Source organism: Pleurodeles waltl, chromosome 6 (genome assembly GCF_031143425.1).
Source record: "Pleurodeles waltl isolate 20211129_DDA chromosome 6, aPleWal1.hap1.20221129, whole genome shotgun sequence".
Lineage (NCBI taxonomy): Eukaryota > Metazoa > Chordata > Amphibia > Caudata > Salamandridae > Pleurodeles > Pleurodeles waltl.
The window spans coordinates 1,186,793,925-1,186,819,265 of NC_090445.1; the positions used below are offsets into that span (position 1 = coordinate 1,186,793,925).

Sequence of the window (25,341 nt, forward strand, 5' to 3'; positions counted from 1 at the left end):
TGTGGGCATATTCCTGTTGGCGTGCTGGTGGGGGTTTTGCTATCGCCAGTTTATCACTGACCTTTCGTCTGGCGGACTTGGGTGGGTGTCTGTATAGTGGCGGATTTGTAGGTGTGGGTCATAATACCCTTGGCGGATTACTGCTGCGGTCACGGTATGTTGGTGGCTGTCAGCACAGCGGTAGGCGGCATTTACCGCCAGGGTTGTAATGAGGGCCTATGTTTGTCAAAAGCCTATCAACAGATTGTTTGCATCCAGATGGCAGATATTTAACTTAATTTGTGACACCACAAAGGGCGCTTAGGTACTTAAGAATGCCGTTTTGTCTAGCCTCCTTTTATGCACTATTCTAATAGGTCATGAAGAGAATTCTGGAAGGTATAAGTCTGTCACTGTGCTTTAGGATGATATTTTGGTCTATGGGAAGAACAAGTGTCAACATGATACTGTTTTAGAGCAGGTTTAGAGAAAACTGCAGGATTCAGGGCTAACTATAGGAACTGAAAAATGCTAATTTGCGTTGCCAAAGGTTCTGTTCTTGGGCTATGTGATTGGGGCGGAGCTGATGTAGCAAGAGCAATGAGATTCCTTCCCAAAAAGGGGACTAATTGGTGTGGTCCGATGAATGTGAAAAATAATGTATAATCAAAGCTCCTATATTGAAACTGTACAATCCTGAGTATATGACTGTACTTAATACTGTTAGCTTGTATCGGTTAGGTGCAATACTCTTACAATTACACCAAGGTAAAGAAGAGTCATTGCATTTGCCTCAAGAACTTGCAGTGGAGCTGAGGAGAACTACTCTGTGATAAAAAAAGAAGCATTAGCTTGTTGGTGGTGGGGTTCAACATTATAGAACATATTTGTGGGGAACTGAATTTGAAATAGGAACGGACTACAAACCACTTCTGAATGTTTTTAAAACAAAGGTGGGAGACAGAGCCCCTCCTCAGATAGCAAAGTGGCTGCTTAGGCTTCAAGAACTTTCTTTTAGGTTGACAGATGTTCCTGGTACAGGATATTTTGAGGTAGATTGCCTATCTCAATTACCAATTGAACCATTTCCTGATGAAGACATGTAACAAAAGGAAGTGGATGTTTGGGTGGTAGCCACAGTGGGATTGCTGTTGAAGGGAGCTTTCACCTAAAATGAACGGAAATCTGCCCTTGATGGTGATGTAAAATTGGACAGAATAAGGAGCAATTTGTCCAGTGTTTGGAGGAATGAGTGAAAGCATGATGAACTACTTGGAAAGTATAAACTAGTGTAGACAGAATTGTCAGTGATGGATGATATCTTGCGTGAGGTGAGAAGTTGGTGGATCCTGGTTCTATTAGAAGAAAACTGACTACGTTGCTGCATGAGGGTCATGGAGGCTGTACTGCCAAGAAGTGCAAGGCACATATGGATATTTTGGTGGTGAGAAATGGACAGGCACATAGAGAGGTATTGTGGTGTGTGCATGAATAGTGATAAAACCTTTGTTAAAGAGTCACCAATCATGCCTATAAAACATCCCAGTGGTGCATAGAGAAAACTTGGATTTGATATATATGGGCCAATCAGTCCATGTAAACTGAGGGGCAAGTTTGCCATGATCATGGTTGACTATTTTTCGTGGTGGCCAGAAGTTGGAATTGTCAAAGAGGTAAAATCTGATGTGGTAATTGGATTTTGTAGGGATGTTTTTGCAAGATAGGATATTCCACAGGAATTTGTCACTGACAATGATCCGCAATTTGTTTCAGAGAAGATGGCAGCTTTTCTGAAATCTCACAATATACATCATCATAAACTTTCCTTTCCAAGGAAAAAGGTTTAGTTGAAAGTTTAATAGAGTACTAGGAGTGTGTTTGCAAATGGTTACTAAGAATGGATTACAATGGAAAGATGAGTTAAGGAACTATAAATCCATACCACATTCGACAACAGGAGACTCTCCTTTCATGCTTCTTAGAGGGGGAAAACCTGCAACAATTGCTTGTCCTGTATGGGTAAGAAGTGGGAGAGATAAGGGTTCTGATGCAGGAGAAATAGCAAGAAGTGTGAAAGAAGAGCAACATGAGTATTGTTATACACATAATATTTAATTGAAGAGACGCCCCCCATAAATTCATGAAGGGACAGCTTGTACGTGTGAAATTGGGAACAACGGTAAGGAAGGGAGATTCTAAATTTTCATATGCTAAGAAAATAGAGGAAGTTCTTGGTAACACTGTCATTCTTGAGGGTGGTGAGAAATGGAACATTAGGAGACTGGTCACTTGTGGTGCAGAAAAAAACTCTAAAATATACAGTGCAGGACAAATGATTTTCCAGGGGAGAAAAACATCAGGCTTTACCCAGAAAGGAAAAAGGTAAGCCTGACATGTCTTGTTGACTATGTAAGGTAACTTCTATCGGCATTGGTTGTACAATTATTATCTCAAATTGTGTTATTTTGGATATCTCCTGCATGTATTCACATAAGAAAGTTTGAGAAATTCTTGTATTATAATCAAATTAGTTATGTAATAGTTTATTATGTTTATTGGGGGAAGATGTGTTGTATTCTTATGTTTGGGTAGCTTTAAGGATAGATTTTACTAGGAGTTCCATCTGGAATGTGGAGCTCAAGGGTATGCAGTTCATGCTGCTGCACTGTTGGGTTCACACTTGCTTTGTCACAATAAATACCAATACAACTATACGTGTAGAGGACAGATTCTTTCAGGTACCCTCTTTTCCTGACTACTTTGTTTATTGGAGCTAGAAAACAGTCTTTGTGACTTTGTTTTGAGAAGTAGACATTGTGTGCTGGTAAATGCTTAATTATTACCAATTGTGCCTGCTGAAAGAGAGAGAAAAATACTCAAACTGAAACCTATGACAAGGCTGATTAGATTTAGACACCATGCATGTTGTTTCTGAACTGGCTTTAACAACCCATGTTTGGGACTTCTCTCCCTGCATACTCTGTCCACCACGCTTTCACTGATGTGTAGTGAACTTAAATGACATGGATGCGCCCTCTTTTAAACAAAGTAATTATCAATAATATTGCAACTTTTTGTTGCATGCCCCAGTCTTGTAATAAATATGGCAGGTGTTTATCCTGAGACTACTAAAGCGCTACAAAACAAAGGACAAAGCACATGGTAGTTGAAAAATAACATGTACAATTTGCATTTTATAGGGGCTGTTAATAAATGCCTTCAGCTGCTAGTGAAGCTATGGAAATGGTGTGTACAGAAAAAAACAAGAGGCAAAAAGAAATTGTTTAAGATCATCCTAAAACACTCCTTTGGACTGCTGGTATACCATCCATTAATTGATGTTAGGAATGCCATAGTTCCATTACTTTTCAGTGAGGACGAACACCCCGTAGATATTTCCAAACTTGGCTCTCAGTCCATTCTTGCCAACCAAATCCTTGTTGAGGACTGCATCCACAAACATCTCACAAGAACCCACTCAGGAACAACAATTAAAAGCAAAAGGGAAGAGCAATCAACATATCTGATCTTCAATGCTTCCACACTGGAAGGGGATGCTTTACTTTACATGTCCACCCAACAGACACTGAACGATATTCTACAAGCTAACTCGACAGATGATGCATATGAACGTTTTCAGGAAATGGGAACGATAGTGAAGAAGTGTCAAAATAATGATCACATCGCTACACTACGCAAAGAGCACTTGGTGAATGTTCCATACTACTTTGTTCTAGAGAATGGAAAACCATTGTTAGAGTATTTACATGAGAATGAAAATCAGTATACCCTGCTAAATATGGTAGACCTTCTACAAGACATTGCCAAATCTGTCAATCAATGCCACAAGAAGGAAGTCATTCTTCGGAATATCACCCCTGCCAGTTTCATTGTGTTTCCAAACAATGAAAGCAAATCGCTTCCGGTCCGGGCAAAACTAGTCAATTTCCAGTATGCAAAAATGCTGCCGGATCAAGATACGCCCTGTCTGCAAAATGCATCAGACATTTATGAAAACAATTGTGGATCAACCATAGAAGGTAATTATGAATTCTCAAAGTTTCTTGCTTTCACATTTCCACCTGCCATTTAATCCATAGGCTACATATACTGTCTTTTTTATGAGTCTTGTTTACATTATATTTCCAACAGAGAGAGACAATGTTGGCAAACGTAATCAATTACAAAAAATATATGAGTGAGTATATTATAGAGAAATTATTAACTCATACATAATAGTGGATTACTTGGAGTATAGGTTAGTCCAAGCAAGCTAAATAAATGTTTGGGAATCTTCATTACTCCGATTTTTCATTCCTCACACCAGTACTTACTCGATGAGCGAATGTGCCTGTTCATCTGTAACTTTCCACCAGTTTCCAAGCTGTTTCCTCTGTTTCTATTACTGAGGTAGAGAATCTACCCATAAAGCACCTCTCACACCTCAGCACTTCCTGTTCCCAACCAAGTCCCTGACTAGAGGGTGATGAAAGTAACAGGGTGGGAGGGAGGGTCATAAGTATTGAAACAAGGAAGGACGAATCGGAGTAATGAAGATTACCAGTACGTAATCCAATCATTACCTCATTTCCTTCTTTGTCCCATTTCTTACTTGATGAGGCATGCCCAAGCAAAGAAAACTCCTTCATCAGACCAGAGAGCAAGAATGAACTATATAGAGGGAAAATAATCTTCTAGTCATTCTTATAAGACAGACTATTCACGTCCATCAAGGGCAAATTCTGATTTTCCATCATCAACAGAAAAAATGAAACTAATCCAACATAAACACAGTTGATTTAGGTACTTATGGATTCTAACCAAATTTGAAATTCAAAGGCCAAATGAGAAACCTGGACATGATGTAACCGAAAAAGTAGGCTGTAAACAAAGAGGGTAGAAGACAGCTTAAAGCAAGAGCCCCTGAAAGATACCCTTCTGCAATTAGTACATAGAAACACCACCCTCAACTGTATTGTCTCACAACCTGGAGATCCATAGCTCCATCCAGAAGATTACATTGATACTCCACTTAGCATGAACACTGCTGAGAGCAGCCAGGAATCCCTGAGCTCAAGCAGTCCACCAGCTTCATCATCCCAAGAAGCTAGAACAACAGGTAAATGCCACAATGCCCAACACTGAGCTTAAAAAGAGGGGCTTATGATCATAAAACACAGTCCAGAAGGGACATGGACACCCAGTACCCCCAAATAAATGTTATCTTCTTAAAAGAGAGCAGTGGAAACTATCATAGGAAAAGGCAAACTCAACCCAGGACGCACAAACTGTCAATCATCAGACTGATAGTTTTAACTTGCAAGGGTGACAAGAATCATAAGAGTATCACATAGATGAGAAGGATACAAGGAAGATACCCATACTCTACCCCTTGCAGACATCCCAGGATGAGAATCACAACTCTCAGCAGACTTCCACTGAACCTAATCGCCGAACCAAGACTCAGAAAAGGGAAAGGTCACCTGCAAGAGACTTTGAAGATAGGCCCGACTGGACAATATGCCACCTATATATCAAACCCCTGATCTGAGTGGAAGTGAAATAAATGGCCAGAATCACAAAATCTTGAGTCATCCGATGGAAAACAGATCATCAAAACAAAAGAGGTGAAACAGGACCAAGACTTTGCTGGGAAGGAAAGTCTGTGTTAGACAAACACTTCAACCCACTAGGGGAAGTGAGCCAAAAAGAAATTGTGATTCAGAAATCCCCCATGGAAGATCTAGAATGAAATAAAATGAATGCGTGAATGTGGTGCACTGCAACCACAATATAACTACAAAAATGTGGCACTCCAAGCAGCCACTGTAAACCCAAAAATGAATGCGGTGCACTGCAACTGCAATATAATTATCAAATATGCATCCCAAGCAGCTGCTCATACTAAAAAATAAAAAAGTAAAACATTTACCCAATATGTTACAGGTAAAGGGGTCCTGCATTCTTTGAAACAACGAAGGTTGCCCCAGACAAACCTCCAACAGCCCTTGTGGGGAAACAACAGTGCACAAAAAAGGAACAAGAGGTGCTTAGGTGGAAGAGATGCTTTATGAGTAGGTTCTCTACCTCAGTAATAGAAACAGAGAAAACAGCTTGAAAAATGGTGGAAGGTTGCAGGTGAATGGGCATATTCACATATTGAGTAAGTAATGGGACGCGGAAGGAAATGAGGGGGTAATAAGGGCTTACACTTTAAGGGTTGGAGGGAGAGCCCTTTCCAACTAAATGTTTATTTTTGAAATCTTGACAACCATAACGTCCATTGATTTCTTGAGGTATTCTATGAGCATGAATTAAAAACATTGCTCAATTTGAGCCAGTGGTTTTGTTGCTTGGCACTTAGTTTTCAACATCGGAACTTATGACAGTCTGCCACATGGTGTCACTGTTTGTTAAATTCAGAGAAGAACAGCAACTGTTGTTTGTTAATCAATATACATTTGAAATGACTAATACCTGTTGTTCAAGCCATCGTTATAGATTTGGGGGTCTGGAATAGTCTGAATTGTCACACTTGTAGGAGTGTGAGGTTTTATAATTGTGTTAGTACTGTTATTGACAGCACTGGCAGGGCCAATAGATGGTGCAAGCTGCACTTCGTTTTTTTTTACAAATTAAGCATTGATCAAAACAATGTTATAAATGCTTCTGCTATCAAGTACAGCCCATGTGTGGACAGGAAGTAGATGAATGTGCAGAAAGATTTAGATCAGAGCACATGTGTAATTCACAATAGAGTTAATGCAGCTAGAGTGTCATTTATCAGCACATCATTTATCAACTAATGATATTAGAGGAGTTAGAGTAACTAATGGGAACCAAGTCAATGAAGGTTCAGTGATATAGTTGTGTTTGAATATAAAAACTAAATGCCCTCTCCTCAGCAGAACCTTAACAGTAACAATAATATATTATTCATCACAGCAGCTCTTAGAATACATAGACTCATGTTTAAGCTTGTTTGTGGACCCCTTTGCAGACCAATGCTGCTTAGGTTAGCACTGCTATTCTCCCACAAAGCAAACTTTAAAACAAGCAGCCTTCATATTTACAGTTAGAAAGTCACTAAAGTATAGGCTGCATAAATGATAGCCATTTTGTCATATTTTGGTTATCAGAAGCGGGTCCGCCACCACCATGTACATTGCCAGTCAAAGGTTTGGTTTGCAGTGAAAAGTCCTATACATTAAGCTGTGTAAAAAAAGTATTCACTTATGAAACAAAAATGCAACAAAACAATACTTAAATTGAATATATATTTATCCAAGATTTGTTGTAAAAAAGAAAAACATAAATTGTAAAATATTTAGCATGAATTTGGACCAAAGTTCAAAATTAGGGTAAAGTGTGTGGTGATTCCATTGAGGCAGTAATAAGGTAAGGTCTATGGTAAATTTTATTTTTTTATTTCATTTTGCGGTAGCCTCTGACCACTGTGGATCACTTACACCAGTCCAGCAAGTACTTGACAAACTACTGATAGAACATAACAGTTGGTGTTGAATGCTGATAACATGGTAAAGCTGTTTAAGAGTTAAAAATACATAGTCAGATGAGTGGCCCAGGTTTCAGCAAAGCTGGTTTTAGGCCTCTAACAGACACTCCGTGGCAGTGGCATTACAAAACGTGAAGGAGTCCCCCTGCACAGAACATGGAAGGCCCCCCTCCGGACTCAAGCAGAAGCTCTCAGACCTGATTACTATGCTAAGGGGGCCCCCTGGAGCTTGGGCCCCCGCACCACAGTGGTTGCGGGGGCCTTTTTTACACCACAACTCCATGGTTGAAACAGCGGAGAAAGGGAAAGTGACACGCTTGCTGAATGGGAGTTCCACAAAGATGTCCCTAGTAAATGAAGATTTCTGTCCTGCAGGTTTGTTGTTGTAGAACAGTCAAATAGACAGTAAGTCAAAGTTAGGGTGAAAGGTTAGGTTTATGGTAAGAGTAAGCTTGTGGGTTTGATTAAGAATTGGTTGATTTAAGGGATCGAGTTAGGGTTAAGACCAAATAAATCTTTATTGCTTGATTTGTCAAAACCATTGCAATATAATACACAATAAAACCCATTGTTAAAATATACAGAACATACACAAGTAATCATTGTCATTATAAACAGTATCACCATCCGTTAGAAGCAGAGTATTCACCTATATCAAGGACTTTAAGGAGGTTCAAAAGGGACTCCTTTCCTGCCCTGATGGCTTAAAATGCAATAGGACTGGCCCCTTGGCTTTAAAGCCAAGTAAATTGACAACAGAAAAATGACAATATTTAGTGCCCTGATGTAAGGTGTTGGAAATGGCCCTTTTTGCAGGGTTATCCCCAAACGTTTTGCCTTCTTCCTCCTATTTTTCAGGTCTGTTTTCGTTGGTTTATTGTCTCTGCGCACTTTACCACTGCTAATAAGTGCTAAAGTGCAAGTGCTCCCTAGGTAAATTGTATTGGTGATTGGTTTATCCATGATTGGCATATTTGATGTACTGGTACGTCCCTAGTACAGTGTAGTACAGGTGCCAGGGCCTGCAAATCAAATGCTACTAGTGGGCCTGCAGCACCGGTTGTGCCACTCACATTAATAGCCCTGTAAACATGGCTCAGACCTGCCACTGCAATGTCTGTGTGTGCAGTTTTAAACTGCCAATTCAACTTGGCAAGTGTGCCCACTTGCCAGCCCTAAACCTTCCCTTTTTATAAATATAAGGCACCCCTACGTTAGGCCCTAGGTAGCCCCATGGGCACGGCGCAGTGTATTTAAAAGGTAGGACATGTACTGGTGTGTTTTATATGCCCTAACAGTGAAATGCTGCCAAATTCGGGTTTCACTGTTGCAAGGCCTATCCCTCTCATAGGTTAACATGGGGGCTGCCTTTAAATAACATCAAAGTGTAGATTCTCTTTGAGAGCAGATAGAAATTTGGAGTTTAGAGTCTCTGAACTCAATTTAAAAATGCATCTTTTAGTGAAGTTGGTTTTTGGATTGTGAGTTTGAAAATGCCACTTTTAGAAAGTAGGCATTTTCTTGCTTAAACCATTCTGTGACTCTGCCTGTTTGTGGATTCCCCGTCTGGGTCAGTTTGACAGTTGTGTTGTTTACATCTCTCCATCAGACAGTGACATGAAGGGGGCTGGGATGTAGCCCGCACATAGGGAGGAGTGGTCGCTTGCACCTGAAAGGACTGTGCCTGCCCTCACACAATGCAGTCCCCAATCCCCTGGTGTGTGTCTGGGGCTTGGCCTGGACAAGGAAGGATCTGGCAAACACTTTAGACTTTGCTTTGAAGTCTGCCAACTTCAAAGGCAGAAAGAGGTATAAGAAGAGGACCCAAAACCCCAGACGTGTTTAATCTTTCTGAATCAAAAGGAACCTCTGTCCAGGAGAAGATCTGAAGAGCTGGAGGAGGAGTACTGTCCCTTTGCTGTGTTGCGTTGCAGGACTGGCCTGCATCTCACTGATGCCATCATCGGATGACTTCACTGAGCCGCTGCTCACACCGTGACCTGTGGGCCCCCACTCCGCCAACACCTTGCTCACACCGCTGCCTGGGCATCCCCGATGATGACGCTCCTGTTGGCACCTGCGCCGCTGACTGCACCGTGGCCTGTGGACACCGCTCGTGAGGTCTACAAAGCACTGTCCTGTCCCGCACCGCAGCCCCAGTCCAACGACGCCAGCATCATCGACTCCAGTGTCGTCACCAGGCATTCTGCCACACACAGTGGCCTGTGGACACCGCTCATGAGGGTCACAAAGCACCGTCCCATCCTACACCGCTAGCTTGGGCCTAACGACAACAGCTCTTCAGCAATGACGACAACGGTGCCTGCACCGTGACCTGGTGACACCGCACTTCGCTTCACACCGCAGCCCTGGTCTCACCAATGCTAGTGGATGCCATCACCGAGTCGCTGCCTGCACGGTGACCTGTGGACACCGCACGTCGCATGGTGCTGCTTTGCACCGCATCCCCGACGCCACCCTCGCCAGCGCTCCTGACTTCATCAGCCCGGATGTTCGATTCGCACCTGTGTGACTTCAAGGGCCTGATGACTCCCACACCGACTCTGGAACTGACACTGCAACTCCAGCGACGGAGCTCTCTGTAGCCCCCCCCCGAGGATCAAGATACCCTGCAATTCCAAAGGTACTGTTTGCGGGTCTTCCCAACACATAGCTGGCTCTGGACTCCACGGCTGGTCTGAACTGTTGGTTTTGTTGATCACGACACCGTGATAGCTCCAGGTGGAGCTATCGACTTCAAAGAGCTGTATTTTTTAGTAAATCTTGCAGAATTCATATTTTGTATTACTGTATGTTGGATTTTTATCGTATTTGGTCTTGTTTTATATAGATAAATATTGGCTATTTTTCTAAAACTTGTGTGGTGTGATTTTGTAGTGTTTTCATTTATTACTGTGTGTTATGTGAAATGCTTTACACATTGCTTCGGAGATAAGCCTGACTGCTCCTGACAAGCTACCAAGGGGGTGAGCAGGGGTTATCTGAGCGGGTATCTCCCTTAGCCTGACTAGAGTGAATCCCTTCTTGGACAGGGTGCAAACCGACTGCCAACTAGAGACCCCATTTCTAACATAACTTTTTTTTCCAAGTTAGTCCACACAATCCCAGAACTACCAGCGTACTTTAAAAGGCCATTAATATGGCCTATATGACTGGAAAGTGCTAAGGCAGAACGTTAAAGTGCATTGCTTTGTGACAGTAAAGAACGAATGCTACAATGGTAGTATCTATGTTAAGTATTAAGTAAGACAACGGGATCTAGGTGCAATGTCCAAAGATGGGATGAATGAAGTGTTATGGACATTGTGGTTAGAAAGTGCTGGTGCAATAATGTCATTAAATTAAATGTCTTCTCCAGACACAAGTGCCTTATTGCAAATGATGGCAAAAGAGCACGGATTACGAATAGCATCCATGGAAAATAACCCCCTGGTAGCAAATGGTTAGGGGACTGAGACTTATTATACCATATCCAGGTGCCAATGGAGGGGGCTATAGTAGTACAGCCACTGGGTAAATGGGCAGCAGCCTTGAAAATTTTGCAATCAGCCTAAATGGTCACCATCCCTAATCTTTCAAAATTTCGGGGTCAGGGAAATTAAAATTAAAAGTAGAGATATAGGGGTGTGAGCTGTGCCCCTTGGGATTTTTGTTGCTGGAAACTGAGCTATGAGTTGGGCTAGTTGCCTCCCTCCTCTACAGCAGCTGAGCCACTGACCTTCATCCTTTTCCTGGCTCTCTGGAAGAATTTCACTGTTGCACAATTCAGCCTTATGTTCAATGCTGAAAAGCAAGCCATAACAGCCTCCCTGCAGGAACTCATGCAACGCTCATTCCATAATCTTCATAAAAACTTGTGCCGGTCCTCCCTTAGGGTGGTGCACAGGCAGAGGATATGAATGATGTCTTCCTGTCCCTGATTGCATAGCCGACAGTTATCTTGCACCTCATGTCTAATCCAGGCAGGATAGTGGCTTGAAATTGGCAGTATGCCTAGCCTATGTTTCAAAGATCATGTCTTGATCCACTGGCTATAGGGTTCTCTTAGTGAGCCCTGAGGTTTCAGCCTGGTGTAACTGTAAAGTGTCAACCAGCCATACTTACATTGGAACAGGCAATCCTTGTCCTCGAACAAAGACCACAACTGTGTATTTGTTTTAATCAGTTTTTTAAACTCCAGATGACTAATAGTAAAGTCCCAAGCGCTGATTGGCCCAAGAGTTCCCAGGGCCTGTAGCAGGTAAGACCTTGCCAGGGAAGTATGCCTTTTTCAAATTAATTCCAGATTTATTGGCCCAGGGAGACTTCCTTTGCCCACATGAGCTTATGGCAACACACTGTGAAGGCCACTTTCCGTGCAAGTGACTGTTTAACAATGCCAAACTCCAGCCCGATTTGGGCAGGTGATGAATAGGAGGGTAGCTGGAAGATTGTTCTGTACACCTCGAGTAGCACCTTGTCTACTATTGCACCATCCTGTCCCCTGAGTGCCTCGCTTTCATAAGTCATTGATGGAATAACCTTTACTTGGTGCCACATGCAGAATCAGCGTGAGCGATGGGCATTTCAGTTTTTTTTTGAGCAACCTAAGGCAAAAAGCCAGGGCATTGCCCTTCTCTTAATTTCTTGCAGCTGTTCGCTGTACCTCCTATTCTTATTAAAATAAACACTGAGATACTTAAAACTTTTTACCAGCCTGGTTATTTTTAGTCCAGGAACCACATGGGCTTTGAGTTCTAGAGCCTTGAACTGCAAAGACTTTTGTCTTCTTTCTGTTGATTGGCGGACCATTCTTGAGGGAGAAGGCTGAGGTATCATCAAGAAGGGGCTGCAAGCCGACCTTTTTTCTGCTGATCATGACAAGGTAATTCGCATATAGTAGATTCGAAAGCTGGAAGCCCCTAGTTTAGGTAAGTACGAATTCACTGCATTTAGAGATCCGATAAAGAACAAGTTAAATGATGTAGGAGTAAAGACGCAGCCCTGCTTGAGGCCTAGCGTGGTTTTTGTTGATCTGGATAGTTGGGAGCCATCTCCAATTTTTATTCTGACCCATGTTTCTGTATGCAGGAGCTCAAGGGTCCTTAATAGGCCACCCGGGATGTTATGGTTGGCCAATTTCCACTACAACTTCCCCTGGTCGACTCTAACAAATGCGGACTTGAGGTTGATGAAGCCCAGATAGACTGGCTAACTATAGGACTTTGCCCAATCAGTTAACAGGGAAAGTGTCATGATGTTAACTGAAGTCCTTGCATTCTTAGTGAAGCCACTTTGATTTGGCGGAATGATGGCATTGGCCTCAGGCCACTGCTGCAGCTCCTTTAATAGCACCTCTGCAAAGTATTTGGCTGTGTTATTGATTAAAGCCATGATGTGATAATTCCCAGGGTCCCCCTTGCCTTCCCCCCTTGAAGATTGGTGCCAAATCAAGCCTTGTCATAAGCGGGGACATGATTAAGCTGAAGGATGGTGGACAAATGCGGTGTCAGTTGGGAGGCCCAAAATGTTGGGTCATCCTTATAGCAGGTGGAGTTCCGCTTGGCCCAAAATGTTGGGTCATCCTTATAGCAGGTGGAATTCTGCTTGGGCCAGGCACCCCCTCTCTGTGACTCTTTGCAATTAGTTTCAAAACTAATTTTGTGGAAATGGAGCACCAAGTTGTAATTTGGTTATTCCCATAGAGTGCATTGGCAGAGATATTGAGGGCTCCAAGACTTCTGCCTGGCCCCTAAGTTGATCCTGCTGCGTCCCCGGGATGTAATATTCAAGCAGCAATTGATACCATGTTGACTCTGAAAAACTGGAGGAAGCCACACTTGGAAGAATCTTGCTGACTTTGTTTACGGTCAGCCAGAAGTTTGTGAACTTGTTTGATATAATGTCCTGCAGCAGTTTTGCCCAGGAGTTTGTTCCTCCTCTTGGCAGTTATTTTTCTCCCTTTTTAATGTTTTTGTCTCCTCTCATAGGTTGTGCAATATAATGAGGTGCCTTTGCGACCTCCTAAGTGCCCTCCACAGTTGTTTGCCCTCTTATAGGCCCTTCTTATGATACAATTATTATTTCCCCTCCCTGCAGGGCATGTTGTGCACTAGAATCTTTTTCTTAGCCCTGACCGGCTTGATATATGGGTTGAAGAACTTTGTAGTAAATCTTTCCCAGCTGGTAAAGGATCTTCCCCCAGCATAAGTATAGATGGCATTAGTTGTTTTGCTTCAAGTGCCAGTGTTGGGCAACACTCAGTGGTACATCTGATGCATTTGAGATTGATTGTATTTCCTTGGATTCCTTGGTCTGCTGCGTTCAGGCCAGTGACGAGGGCTATCGCTTGTAGACAGTGATCGCTTTCCAATATCTTCCTGAAGGGAAATGGTGTTCAGCAAGGGGAGGCTCACAAAGGCGCAGTCAATTGAAGCTGCCCCAGAAGATGTTAAATATGAGAGGGCTGCCGGTTTGTCGGGAATATGTGACCGTTGAGCGTCCTGAGACCACGCTGTTCAAGGCTGCCTTGTAGAGCCTGTCCTCTCTTGTCCTTTTTATTGCGCCCCGGGATATCTTGATTTGGTTTCCTCCAGTGATCGTTTTGCGCCTCGTAACATAACTTTGTTTTGCTGGAAGTTTGCTCATTAGCCACATATTGAAATCCCCAAATGTAGTGAGGTCATTACTTGCCCTCTCAGAACTTAAACCTATTATGAGATTGATCAGCTTGTCAGAGAGCACGGACCTCAATCTTACCATTGGATGGATGTACACATTCACTATGGTAATTTTCTTAATCTGGCCCTTAGATGTTCTGAGCGCAAGTTATACTACTTGCAGACCCGTGTCATTGCAATCCTGTTACCGACAATCAATTGCGCTGGTGCAGATACGCAATGGTGAGACTGCCCTTGCTGCACCCTTACTTTTGTTATTTGGTTGCTGGGATAAAATAATTTCTAGAGCCTTACAGGTGAAGCGCCATCTGTTACCATGCCACTTGTAGGAGCACTGTATGGAATGAACGTAGATATTGGCAGATTTCAGGATCTTCCAACTTATTAGCCAGGCCATTGATATTCCAGGAGCATTTGTTTAGCACTTGATCTGAGGAATTAATTACAGGAGTGCTTTGTCACTGTAAAAGTCTAGTTGAGTTCAGAGCTCCTGACAGCTGGCCCCATTTAGCGACTACTTCGGGGCCCAAAGTGGGCCCATCAGTTTGTTGAGTCAGAGGGCATGGTGATTTGCTTAGGGCATTTCTTAGGACCGAATAGACTGGTCTAGGTCAGGCTGGTGCAATGCAGTTAGAGTTAAGACACATTGTTAGGGTAAGAGATCAGGGGTGGGTGGTGAACTCCCTCCGCTGGTGGAGTTCATGGTGTTTTTGGCACTCCACACTTCAAGCGGAGTGCGGAGTTCAGAAAAAACTCTGCCACTGGTGGTGGAGCGGTGTTCACCGGCGTGCCACACGTAGGCCACACCATACGAGTAAAAACAGCAGTATATGGACTTTTGGAATAGGACCTCACCAGTTTTAGTGGGTAATCACCGTCGGGAGCCACCCGTTCTGTACTTGCAACGTGTGGACGCATCACCTCCGCCCCACACTCCCTCCTGGTGCTTTGGGAAATACCGCCACTCTTGCTGGGGATGGGACGGCATAGAGCTCCCGAGGGCCGTAGAGAAGACCTGGGTATTCCTTCCCTGTAATCGCGCTACAGCTCTCAAACGATCAGCTTTCAGGATCAAAGGTGAGTGACTAAGACTTTGCTTTCCAGCGGTTGGTGTCGAGCTGCTGCAAGCAGGGAGTGCTGGAGACCAGGTGTCGCACCATTAGATCTTTGGCTGCCATTCAAGGAGGTGTCTAAATTCCTCACAGAAGAGGCCTTTGTGCTTGTAATGTTTTCTTTTTAACCCACTTTGCAAAACAATGCGCCCTTTAACTTTCTGAATATTAGATGGGTGGTGCCCTATCACCTGGACAGAAGCACAAGCCTTCTGATTACAGTTGGGCCTGGTAGCAGGTGGAGTTTGATTATGCGCCATTGGGTCATCATAACCACAGTATCCAAGGCATGTTCTTCAGTTGGCAATTAGTTTTCTTGTGATATGCAGTGTTGTTCTACCAGAGGTGATTGCTTCCTAAGCTAAGGCTCTGTGCGCAACCTTTTCAAATGTCTCTAGTAAGGCGACCTTAGCAGGTGTTTCACCCTTTTTCTGCTGTAAATGTGGAGCTCAAGAAAGGTGGAATATCAATCAATCAATCAATCAAGAAATTTGTAAAGCGCGCTACTCACCCGGAGGGTCTCAAGGCGCTGGGGGAGGGGGAACCGCTACTGCTCGAACAGCCAGGTCTTGAGTTGCTTCCTGAAGGAGAGGTGGTCTTGGGTCAGACGGAGGTGGATGGGGAGGGAGTTCCAAGTCTTGGCTGCCAGGTAGGAGAAGGATCTTCCTCCCATGGTGGCTTTTCTAATGCGTGGCACGGCGGCGAGGGCGTGGCTGGTCGATCGTAGCTGGCGGGTGGGAGTGTAGAAGGTCAGGCGGTTGTTGAGGTACCTGGGGCCCAGGTCGTGGAGGGCCTTGTGTGCGTGGGTGAGGAGACGGAACGTGATTCTCTTGCTGACGGGGAGCCAGTGCAGGTCTCTCAGGTGTCCGGAGATGTAGCTGTGTCGGGGGATGTCAAGGATGAGGCGTGCGGAGGCGTTCTGGATGCGTTGGAGTCTTTTCTGTAGTTTGGCCGTGGTTCCGGTGTAGAGGGTGTTACCGTAGTCCAGTCGGCTGGTGATGAGTGCCTGGGTGACCATCTTCCTGGTTTCGGTGGGGATCCATCGGAAGATCTTTCGGAGCATGCGTAGGATGTTGAAGCATGATGATGAGACGGCGTTGACTTGTCTGGTCATCGAGAGGGAGGAGTCCAGGATGAAGCCCAGGTTGCGTGTGTGGTTCGTTGGTTTGGGTGCGCTGCCCAGGGCAGGGGGCCACCAGGAGTCGTCCCAGGCAGAGGGTGATGATCCAAGGATGAGGACTTCCGTCTTGTCTGAGTTCAGTTTCAGGCGGCTGTTCATCATCCACTCGGCTACGTCTTTCATCCCTTCGTGCAGGTTGGTTCTGGCGGTGGCTGGGTCGTTGGTGAGGGAGAGGATCAGCTGGGTGTCGTCGGTGTAGGAGATGATGTTGAGGTTGTGTTGGCGTGCGATGGCTGCGAGGGGGCTCATGTAGACGTTGAAGAGGGTGGGGCTGAGTGATGATCCTTGTGGTACGCCGCAGATGACTTCAGTGGCCTCGGATCTGAACGGGGGAGGCGGACTCTCTGGGTTCTTCCGGCGAGGAACGAGATGATCCACTCTAGTGCCTTCTCTTGGATTCCGATGTTGCTGAGGCGCTGCACTAGGGTGCGGTGGCAGACAGTGTCGAACGCTGCGGAGAGGTCCAGGAGGATGAGGGCCGCTGTTTTCCCGTTGTCGAGCAGGGCTCGGATGTCGTCAGTGGCTGCGATGAGGGCGGTCTCGGTGCTGTGGTTGGCTCGGAAGCTGGACTGCGAGTGGTCGAGGGATCCATTAGTCTCGAGGAAGGCGGCTAGCTGTCGGTTGACGGTCTTCTCAATGACTTTGGCCGGAAACGGGAGGAGCGAGATGGGGCGGTAGTTCTTGAGGTCGGTGGGGTCTGGTGATGGTTTCTTCAGGAGGGCGCTGAGTTCGGCATGCTTCCAGCTCTCCGGGAAGGTGGCGGTGTTGAAGGAGCAGTTGATGATGTCCCGGAGATGGGGTGCGATGACGGAGTCGGCCTTGTTGAAGACGTGGTGGGGGCATGGGTTGGTTGGTGATCCGGAATGGATGGTGTTCATCGTATGGATGGTGTCTTCGGTGCTGACCGGGGTCCAGGTGCGGAGGGTGGTGTTGGGGGGCGTCGGTTTGGTGGTTGGGTGCGTGGTCTGTGCGCCGAAGCTGTTGTGTATGTCGGCGATCTTGCGGTGAAAGAACGAGGCGAGTGAGTCGCAGAGGTCTTGTGAGGGAGTGATGTTGTTGTTTCCGGCGCTGGGGTTGGCGAGCTCTTTGACGATGCTGAAGAGTTCCTTGCTGTTGTGTGCGTTGTTGTCTAGTCATTCTTTGAATGCTGTCTTCTTGGTGGTGTGGATCAGGTGGTGGTGTTTGCGGGAGGCGTGCTTGAGGGCGGTCATGTTGTCTGTAGTCGGGTTTTTTCGCCAGGCTTTCTCAAGGGTGCAGCAGTTCTTCTTGGAGTTCTTGAGGTCGTTGTTGAACCAGGAGGCTTTCTTGCTGTTGGGCCTGATGGGATGGGTTTTCAGAGGTGCGAGGTTGTCAGCGCAGTTGGTGATCCACTGTGTGAGGTTGTTGGCTGCTTGGTTGGGGTCCGCTGAGCTGGCGGGAGGGTTCTGGCTCAGTGATGTGGAGAGCTGGTCGTGGTGATCTTGTTCCAGCTCCTGCGGGGGGCCTGTTGTGGGTGGTGGTGAGTTGTGGTTCTTCTGAAGCTGAAGTGGACGCAGCTGTGGTCTGTCCAGTGGAGTCCGGTGGAGTGGCTGAAGGAGATGTACTTGCTGGAGGAGAAGACTGGGTCAAGAGTGTGTCCGGCGTAGTGGGTGGGGGTGTTCACCAGTTGCTTGAGTCCGAGGTTGGCGAGGTTGTCCATCAGGGTGGTGGTGTTGTTGTCGTTGTTGTTCTCCAGGTGGAAGTTGAGGTCCCCTAGGAGGATGTAGTCAGCGGAGGGGAGGGCGTGTGGGCTGATGAAGTCTGCGATGTCTTCGCTGAATTGTGTGCGGGGTCCTGGGGGTCTGTAGATGAGGGTGCCTCTGAGTGTGGTCTTGGGGTCGGTGTGTATCTGGAAGTGAAGATGTTCGGCGGCTGTGAGGGTGTCGTCGGAGTTGGTCGTGATGCGGATGGTGTTCTTGTGGACGATGGCGATGCCTCCTCCTGTCTGGTTGATGCGGACCCTCCGGGTGATCTTGTATCCGTCCGGGATGGCGATGGCGATGTCGGGCGCTGAGGAGGCGTTCATCCAGGTTTCTGTGAGGAAGGCGACGTCTGGAGATGTGGTGTTGAGCAGGTTCCAGAGTTCCACGGCGTGTCTGTGGATGGAGCGGGTGTTGAGCAGGATGCACTTCAGGTGGTTGCTGCTGGTGCTTGGCTTGACGGGTGCGGTGCGAGTCTGGATGCAGGAGAACTTGCAGGATTGGCAGGCGAAGGGTCCGTGGGTGCGTCTTGGGGTGCTCGGCAGCACCCGGGGATCCGGCTGGTGTTGAGTGCGAGGAGGTTGGCGGCGTCGTAGGTCCGGCGGGTAGGCTGGCAGCGGCGGGGGCCAGGGGGTCTGGCGCTGGGCGCGGTCCAGGCACGGACGGGCGCAGACGGGCTTGCCTTTGGCGTGCCTTCGGCGCGCCAGCGGCGCACGTCCACTGCGCGGCCTCCATATGAGGGGAGGGAGGAGCAGCTGGGAGGTGGGAGCAGGGCGGCCAATGGGGTGCAAGGGGGCAGAGCTACCGGGACGCGGCGGCGGGAAAACGGGCGGCGAGGGGGTGACGCGGCGAGACGAGGGAACAGAAAGTAAAAGGGAGCACAGTCAGGGCAACAAAAGTAAGGGAGAACAAATCAGGGCAACAATACCAGGGACACAGGCACTCGGGGCACAAAATCAGAGAGGACACTGGCGCTCGGTCACAGAAGGCAGGCACAGGCAGTCAGGGCACGGCAGCGAGAGCGGTCACACTGGGGGCTGCGTGGCGGTGAGGGGAGCGACCTGCCTGGGAACCAGGGACAGAGGTCGCTCTCTCTACCGCTGCGCGGCCTCCATATGAGGGGAAGAGGGAGGGAGGAGCAGCTGGGACGTGGGAGAAGGGCGGCCAATGGGGTGTAAGGGGGCGGAGCTACCGGGACGCGGCGGCGGGAAAACGGGCGGCGAGGGGGTGACGCGGCGAGACGAGGGAACAGAAAGTAAAAGGGAGCACAGTCAGGGCAACAAAAGTAAGGGAGAACAAATCAGGGCAACAATACCAGGGACACAGGCACTTGGGGCACAAAATCAGAGAGGACACTGGCGCTCGGTCACAGAAGGCAGGCACAGGCAGTCAGGGCACGGCAGCGAGAGCGGTCACACTGGGGGCTGCGTGGCGGTGAGGGGAGCGACCTGCCTGGGAACCAGGGTCAGAGGTTGCTCTCTCTACCGCTGCGCGGCCTCCATATGAGGGGAAGAGGGAGGGAGGAGCAGCTGCGAGGTGGGAGCGGGGCGGCCAATGGGGTGCAAGGGGGCGGAGCTACCGGGACGCGGCGGTGGGAAAACGGACGGCGAGGGGGTGACGCGGCGAGACGAGGGAACAGAAAGTAAAAGGGAGCACAGTCAGGGCAACAAAAGTAAGGGAGGACAAATCAGGGCAACAATACCAGGGACACAGGCACTCGGGGCACAAAATCAGAGAGGACACTGGCGCTCGGTCACAGAAGGCAGGCACAGGCAGTCAGGGCACGGCAGCGAGAGCGGTCACACTGGGGGCTGCGTGGCGGTGAGGGGAGCGACCTTCCTGGGAACCAGGGACAGAGGTCGCTCTCTCTACCGCTGCGCGGCCTCCATATGAGGGGAAGAGGGAGGGAGATGCAGCTGGGAGGTGGGAGCGGGGCGGCCAATGGGGTGCAAGGGGGCGGGAATATGAAACAAGGCGTCCCACAGTTGTGAATTAATGAAGTGCTCTTTAATACAAGGACCACTGCCAGAGTTTAAGGTGAATTGATGGCATCACAAATGAATGTTTCAGCCTTCGTAATAACTTGACAGGTAAGGACTAAGGAAAGATGAGGGGTATCCGAGCATTATTAGTGATGCTGTCTATGAGAGGGTGGCATAGGTGCCATACATGTGTTCTGATCGAGAGCATCGGTTACTGTATTTCTGTTATTTGCGTACCTATAGGTGTGTTGCTACTCAGACATTTGAGGGAGATGGTGTTCTTATGTGCACCCATACCACACAGACACCAGAAATACTGGCATGTGAATGTTTTTTTTCTTTGATATTACAAGAAATGTGCCAGTACAAAGTTGTGAATGCTTATATGTTTATTAGCAAAGTTAGAAATCTACTTTGTTCGTATGTCTTGCGTACATTTTCAGCACAGCAAAGCTGTATCTTGCTAGCGCAAATGTTCTAATAAAACTTATTGAGTGTTCAAGTATTCTGAGCAATGGGTTTGTGTAGAAAATATAATAACGTAGAAAAATAATGCACGCATTTGAAAATGTGTGTAGGAAGCTAACTCTGTATATACTATCTCAAAGTGAGCGATAGTGTGCACAGAGTCCAGGGGTTCCCCTTAGAGGTTGATAGTGGCAATTATAGATAATACTAATGCTCTATTTGTGGTAGTGTGGTCTAGCACTTAGGCTTAACAGAGGGTAGTGTTAAGCATTTGTTGCACGCATACAGGCAATAAATGGGAACACACACTCAAAGACTTAACTCCAGGCCAATAGGTTTTTATATAGAAAAATATTATTTTCTTAATTTATTTTAGAACCACAGGATTCAAATTGCAGGTAAGTACATAAAGTGTAAGGTATTTGGCATAGATAAATATAGAACTTTGAATTAAAACAGTAATGTGCACAGTTTAGCAGAAAATAGCAATAAGCTATTTTAAAAGTGGACACTGCAAAATTCAACAGTTCCCGGGGGACGTAAGTACAAGTTAGATTATCAAATAAGTAACACACTTACAAGTTCACTCTCTGGGTCATAGGCAGCCCACCGTTGGGGGTTCAAGCCAACCCCAAACACCCAGCACCAGCAAAACAGGACCGGTCATGTGCAGAGGTCAAAGAGGGGCCCAAGTAACATAGGTGCCCATGGAGACTAGGGGTGCTCCGGTTCCAGTCTGCTAGAAGGTAAGTACCTGTGTCCTCGGGGAGCAGATCAGGGGGGTTTTATAGAGCACTAGGGGGGTCCCAAACAGGCACACAAAATACACCTTCAGCGGCACTGGGCCGGCTGGGTGCACTGCGTGAACAAGGGGTTGGGTTTTGAATCTAAGTCAATGGGGACCCGGGGGTCACTCTAACGATGCAAGCAGGGCACAGGGGGGGCTTCTTGGGCCAGCCACTAACCGGGCAAGAAGGAGGATCGCCTGCTGCTCACTCCTGCACCGGTATTTGGCTTCTCTCGGACCTGGGGGCTGCGGTGCAGTGCTTCTTCCAAGCGTCAGGTTCTTTTTTTACCGGGCAGTCGCAGTCAGAGGATCCTCTGGATTCTCTCTGCAGCCTTCGTCATGGGGGTGCAGGGAGGTCGTCTCAGGGTGGTCACACCGTAGGAGTCGCCTGGGGGTCCAGGCTGCAGTGTTGGTCTCTGGACACGGGCTGGGGCGACGGGTGGAGAGTGTTGGGGACTCACGCTTCAGGAGTGAGGTGGGAGTCCCTTTAAAGATGGTTTCTTCTTGGTTGTTTTGGCCACTGTCCACAGGAGTTTCTTGGTCCTTTGGGTTGCAGGGCAGTCCTCTGAGTCAGCAGAGATCGCTGGTCCTGTAGGATGCGTTGCTGTTGCAGGTTCTTTGAATCTGGAGACAGGCCGGTAGGGCTGGGGCCAAAGCAGTTGTCGTCTCCTTCTTCTCTGCGTGGTTTTCAGGTCAGCAGTCCTTCTTCTTGTTAGGTCGTCAGGAATCTGATTTAGGGGTGTGTTTAGGGCTGGAGGGCAGTAGCCAATGGCTACTGTCCCTGAGGATGGTTACACCCTCCAACCGATACTTAAAATGTTATCTCTTTCCTGAAATGGAATTTATTTAACTATAGCACCACATCTCCTCTCTGTACAGAGTGTGACAGTGATGCCTATTTCAGAGAGCTTAGAACCTCCACTAAACGCTTATATGAAGTGCTAATTAAAAATTATGTTTTTCTACATTGTCAGTGAGAGCCCTCAGATGCATGCAGTGTTTTCTTTGTTTGGATTACTGCTGTACTACAGTGCGGGTGGTGGATGAAATTCTGCCGAGGCTGCTGGAAGAGCTTTCATGAACATCAGATACCAGCCATTTGCTTGCGCCCCTGCGCCCTCCCTGCCAGGAGAGTTAACATGTAAAAGGCATGCAGGGAATCTGCAAGGGTTCACCCCTGTGAACGCTCGCTGGCTGCGCGCACACCTATTCTGATTTGCTGTGACATAATAGAAAACAGCATTTATTGTCTGGGTAGTCCAAGCAGCTGTTTGGAATTCATAAGGCTTAAGACCAAATAATTACATTTATTGATTCGTGCTCTGTGTAGAATAGGTCCACTCTGAAGAGAGTGCTTGTTGAAACAGAAATCAGCACGTCTTGGGATTTTGCGCACATTTTTTTCTCTCAGGACATTAAATCAAATTTAGTTAACTCAAGAGGCCTGCAAATCGTAAGGCGTAGGGTGTTGTCACTTTTGAGGCTCAAATATTAATCAGGACCGGGCAGCATTCCGTCAAATGGAGAGCTCCACGGAATTTCACTGAGTTTTTAGATTACTCCTCAGAATTCCAGCATAGAACTCCACGAGCTCCTCCCACCCTTATAAAGGATGTGCTTTGGCCAGGGTTAGGGCTAGATTATGTTTAGGACCTGGGTTACGTTTAGGGTGAGGGATGATAAAAAGTTATGGTCAGGGCTCATATTGGGTCTTGGGTCATAGATAGGGTAACAAATGAGTTAAATGTTGGGTCTGGGCTCAGGTGGGAATTACTGTCAGAGGCTAGTTTCAGTGTTATATTATGGTAAAGGGGTATAAAAGGGAAACTTTTTTTTACCACTGTATTTAGTTCATATTCGCCAGTGACAACATTCCTGCTATGAGGTTCTTTCCAAATATCTTCAGCTTTTTCAATAGAACTGTTTACATACAGTTGTTTGACACTACATCAATGTTACTCATCTTCTTTATATAGCTATAATCACCATTATCCAAGGAAAGATTGATATATGTCTAGTGTTACTTTCTTTGTTGTCTCCCAGGAAGCATGTCAGGTGCCAGGATCAGCCACTGAGGAGCTATGTTGCTTTTCCTATGCTACTAGGAAAGAATTCAAGACGCCGATTACGCCGGTGCTGGGTGGCTTTCGGCAGGGACTCGAGACGCGAGGAAGGGCACGAGGAGAAGCAGCTAAGATGCAAGAGAAGTGAGGTGGGTTCAGCAGGTGTTGCTGCCGTGACCACAAGCATCACAAGGGGGCAGGTGTGCGAAGTAGGGAAGGTGGAGGAGACGTACTAGCGCCGGTGCTATGAGAAAAGAGCTGGGCGGAATAGAGTGTAGTGGAGGACGCTGGTCGGTTTCTCTGCCTTCTGCCCCTTCACCCATTATCTAATTGCCTGCCTGATTGACACTTGGTGCTATGGAGTGGCTACGGAGGGCCCCCTCTCTGCGCCTGTTGCCCCAGTTGCAGTTGCGATTCTGTGCCCCTGTGCTTCTCCATGCAGCCAGTCAGCCAGCCAGGTCCTGGTGTGTTGAACTCTTGGTGGCCCAGCGGCGAGGATTGGAGTCTCGGTGCAGCAGGTTCACCTCCGCACAGAAGTGCCACGTGGGGCAGCACCTGATTGCTTCGTGGCCTGGTGGCTTCGCCTTTGAGGTTTTTTTCGGGGCGCTGCACGGGGCACCACTCAAGGCAGGTGTCTACCATTAGGGCTATTGAGGCCCATTAAGGATCACGAGGACCATGCTGCGGAGGCAGATAACAGGAATCTGGAAACTGGAATCCAGAATCAGGAGCAGGAGCTGGAACAGAGAGGAGTTCTAAGTTCAGCTCTGTGGCATTGCAGTGAGGTGTATTGATATCCTTAATAGTCTTGCTCCTTGTACTTAAGACATTGCCACCTTGATTATTAGTATACCCCTGACTGAACACTACAGCAGCATATCTCTTCTTTGGCCGGATTGTCATCTGAGACCCAAATCTCCAAGCTAAATCATCAGCTCATCAAAATATTTCACCAGCGCCTAAGGAAACATCTGTAACTGTTTACTGTGAGCATTGAAGAGGCACAATGACTGCTAAAAAAATGAGATCTGGCCGCCTACTCCTAGCGAGGTTTTGTTCCAAAACCAAATCCAACCCTCTCCACAACAAGGGTGCTGTTGCCCTCGGACTAAAATGTGGAAATCAAATGTTCTCTCTCTGGGGCAAAGAGAAGGCCTCTACCGATTCCTCGGAGTCTAGAACCTTTGGCGTCAGTGCTACATCTCTGTTGGGAGTCCTACAGCATTCATTAATGTCTCTGATGAAGCCATTCGGGATTCTTCCACATCCCTAGTATCCTTCTCCCATACTGAGGACCATGCTCCCTTCAAAGATGCCTTGCCATCCCCCAGTGCCATTCTCCCTTCAGGCTTGTAATTTTGCCTGTTCTGCCCCTTCAAGGATGGACCCACCCATTGGAGCTGTGAAAGAAGCTCCCCCTCAAAGTATTGGTTTGGAAAATTGTTTGGATGACTTCACCCTGCTAGATCTGGGCTTAGAATTATATAAAAGATATGGTCGTCAACAGGGAGTGAACACTCTCCAGCCCTCTCCCCTGCCATTGTCCATGGGCTTGCAGCTCTTTAGCAGTACTCCTAACCATCCCTCATTATATTCACATCTCTCAGTGACTCCTGACTTCAGCTTAAATGTCAATCTCCCAAGTAATCCCTCAGATCAAAATGTCCAGGTTTCTTCCTCTCTCCTTAGTCTAGAGAGACTTCTATCATCTTTTCTAAATCTCTTAGAAAAAATTGTCAGGGGATCTGGCTGTTTCCTTGACACTGTTACAGCCATACTAAAAGAACTAATCGCCAGCAAAGGAAGTAACTCAGAATCACTCATATTACAATGAGAAGAAGCTTCAGCACAGCCTT

General features: G+C 46.9%; 1 protein-coding gene across 1 annotated transcript in view; it reads left to right on the forward strand.

Annotated features, from left to right (window-relative positions):
* Positions 1–25,341, forward strand: part of LOC138300730 (uncharacterized) — a 1,597,374-nt gene that overhangs the window by 696,150 nt on the left and 875,883 nt on the right. Inside the window, exon 9 of the mRNA XM_069240438.1 lies at positions 3,180–4,019. Within this exon, the coding sequence (XP_069096539.1) occupies positions 3,180–4,019 (840 nt within the window). The remainder of the gene's footprint in view (positions 1–3,179; positions 4,020–25,341) is intronic.